We start from the raw sequence: 1,701 nt of genomic DNA, 5'->3' as shown, positions 1-1,701 counted from the left end.
GTTAATCTTTTTCACGTTTCCTTGGTTGGTAGATGCACTGGGGACCTGATTATAGCACTAAAAGGGGTCCTATTATGCTTTTTCAACTTTAGTTACTCTGTAATGTTGCTGTTTGAGCATAAAAAAGATCTGCAAAGTTACAAATCTCAAAGTCCATTTCAAAAGGAGATATTTTATTTAACAGAAATCACTTTTCAAAAACTACAACGAACGACTCGTTAGGCAACGAGTGTTATTACTATGTCTGAGACACGATAGCTTTCCCAAGATCGACGAACTTAGAGTGGTTACAATCATCCGGGTTTAAATCGCGCTCAAATTGATTTGATTTTGACGTAATATTTACACTGAAGCTCGCAGGCGGCTATGGTAAGGGGCATGACATTTCCCGACCAGGCGCCGAGTGGTGCCAATCACAGCACACACTGGCCCAAGCAAACCGATCACAGCACATTTCGTATTTCAGAAGGCGGGCCTTCATTTGATACAGGAACTATTCGAGCCGTTCATGCCAGACTGGGGAGAGAGGTGCTGTAATAATGTAAAATATTTGAAAAATAATGTTTTTCGAACAACCTAATATGAGAGCATGTTCTAGTACACCCCCAAAACAAAATCAAGACTTTGTAAAAGAGAATAATAGGACCCCTTTAAAAATTTTTGTTTGTGTTCTACTGAAGAAACAAAAGTCACCTACATCTTGGATGCCCTGGGGGTAAGCAGATAAACATAACATTTTCATTTTTGGGTGAACTATCCCTTTAACATTGTACAAAAATATTGACCAGGATGCCACCAAACTTGACAAACACTAAAAGTCTGATGATGTTTCTTGATTAGACAATCATAATACAGACACTGAATCAGGCTTTAGTCTTCTTCATACCTCTTTGTGCTTTTCCATTGTGGCATATAGTTTCTGTGAAAGGTCATTGGACACATTTGGCATGCCCGGCTTCTTTTTGTTGGCTCGGCTTAAGCTGCTCTTGTTCTTGCTCGTCTTCTTGTTGTTCTTTTTCTTGGCATTTTTGCTGTCACCTTTTGTTGTCTGGAGAAACAAAAAGAAATGTTCACAGCTGTGTGAAAAAGCACTTTAACAGGGGAACAAAACCTGAGATAAGCGAGAGCCTAAAGACTAACATCAACACTCTCATTGGATGTGCTGTTCTCCTCCCTCTTCCTTTCCTCCTCTTCTTGCTCTAGTTCTTTGATACTCTCTTCAAGCACATTGGGCCAGAAATCACCCTCAAAATAGGGCAGTTCTTTGGCGCTGGTGAGGCGATCCTCTGTTGCCTGTTTGAAGACGTCCTGTAAAAAAAAAAAACACATTTCTTGATCTCGCTCTTGTATGCTGAAATATTTATAATAAAACATTCTTACAATAACAAAATGTCCAAATTGTACCTTGTAGTCATGCACGATGCGCTCCGATACAGATTTATCCAGCATCTTCTTATACCACTCCTGCAGCCGCTTCGGCTTGGGTATCTTCTGGTCTGGAGGGTGACAGTGGAAGATGTAATCATCTCCTTCACTAGGAGGGCAGGCCCAGATGTGTCCCGTGGTAAACCTAAAAGAAAAAAAACAAAAAGTTTAACTAAGAATTTTACAAGGCAAAAAAAAGCATGTGTACATGAGTTAGTGGCTGACATTAGGGCTGAACGATTAATTGCATTTGCGATAATATCGTGATATGAAAAA

At 39.9% G+C, this 1,701-nt stretch overlaps 1 protein-coding gene across 1 annotated transcript in view; it reads right to left on the bottom strand.

Moving 5' to 3' along the window:
- Positions 1-1,701, bottom strand: part of LOC107734181 (histone acetyltransferase p300-like) — a 32,486-nt gene that overhangs the window by 5,745 nt on the left and 25,040 nt on the right. Inside the window, 3 exon segments of the mRNA XM_016546056.1 lie at positions 887-1,048; positions 1,141-1,308; positions 1,405-1,570. Coding sequence (XP_016401542.1) covers positions 887-1,048; positions 1,141-1,308; positions 1,405-1,570 — 496 coding nt within the window.

Source organism: Sinocyclocheilus rhinocerous, unplaced genomic scaffold, assembly GCF_001515625.1.
Source record: "Sinocyclocheilus rhinocerous isolate Xijiao unplaced genomic scaffold, SAMN03320098_v1.1 scaffold820, whole genome shotgun sequence".
NCBI lineage: Eukaryota > Metazoa > Chordata > Actinopteri > Cypriniformes > Cyprinidae > Sinocyclocheilus > Sinocyclocheilus rhinocerous.
This window is presented reverse-complemented; position numbering and strand designations above follow the sequence as displayed.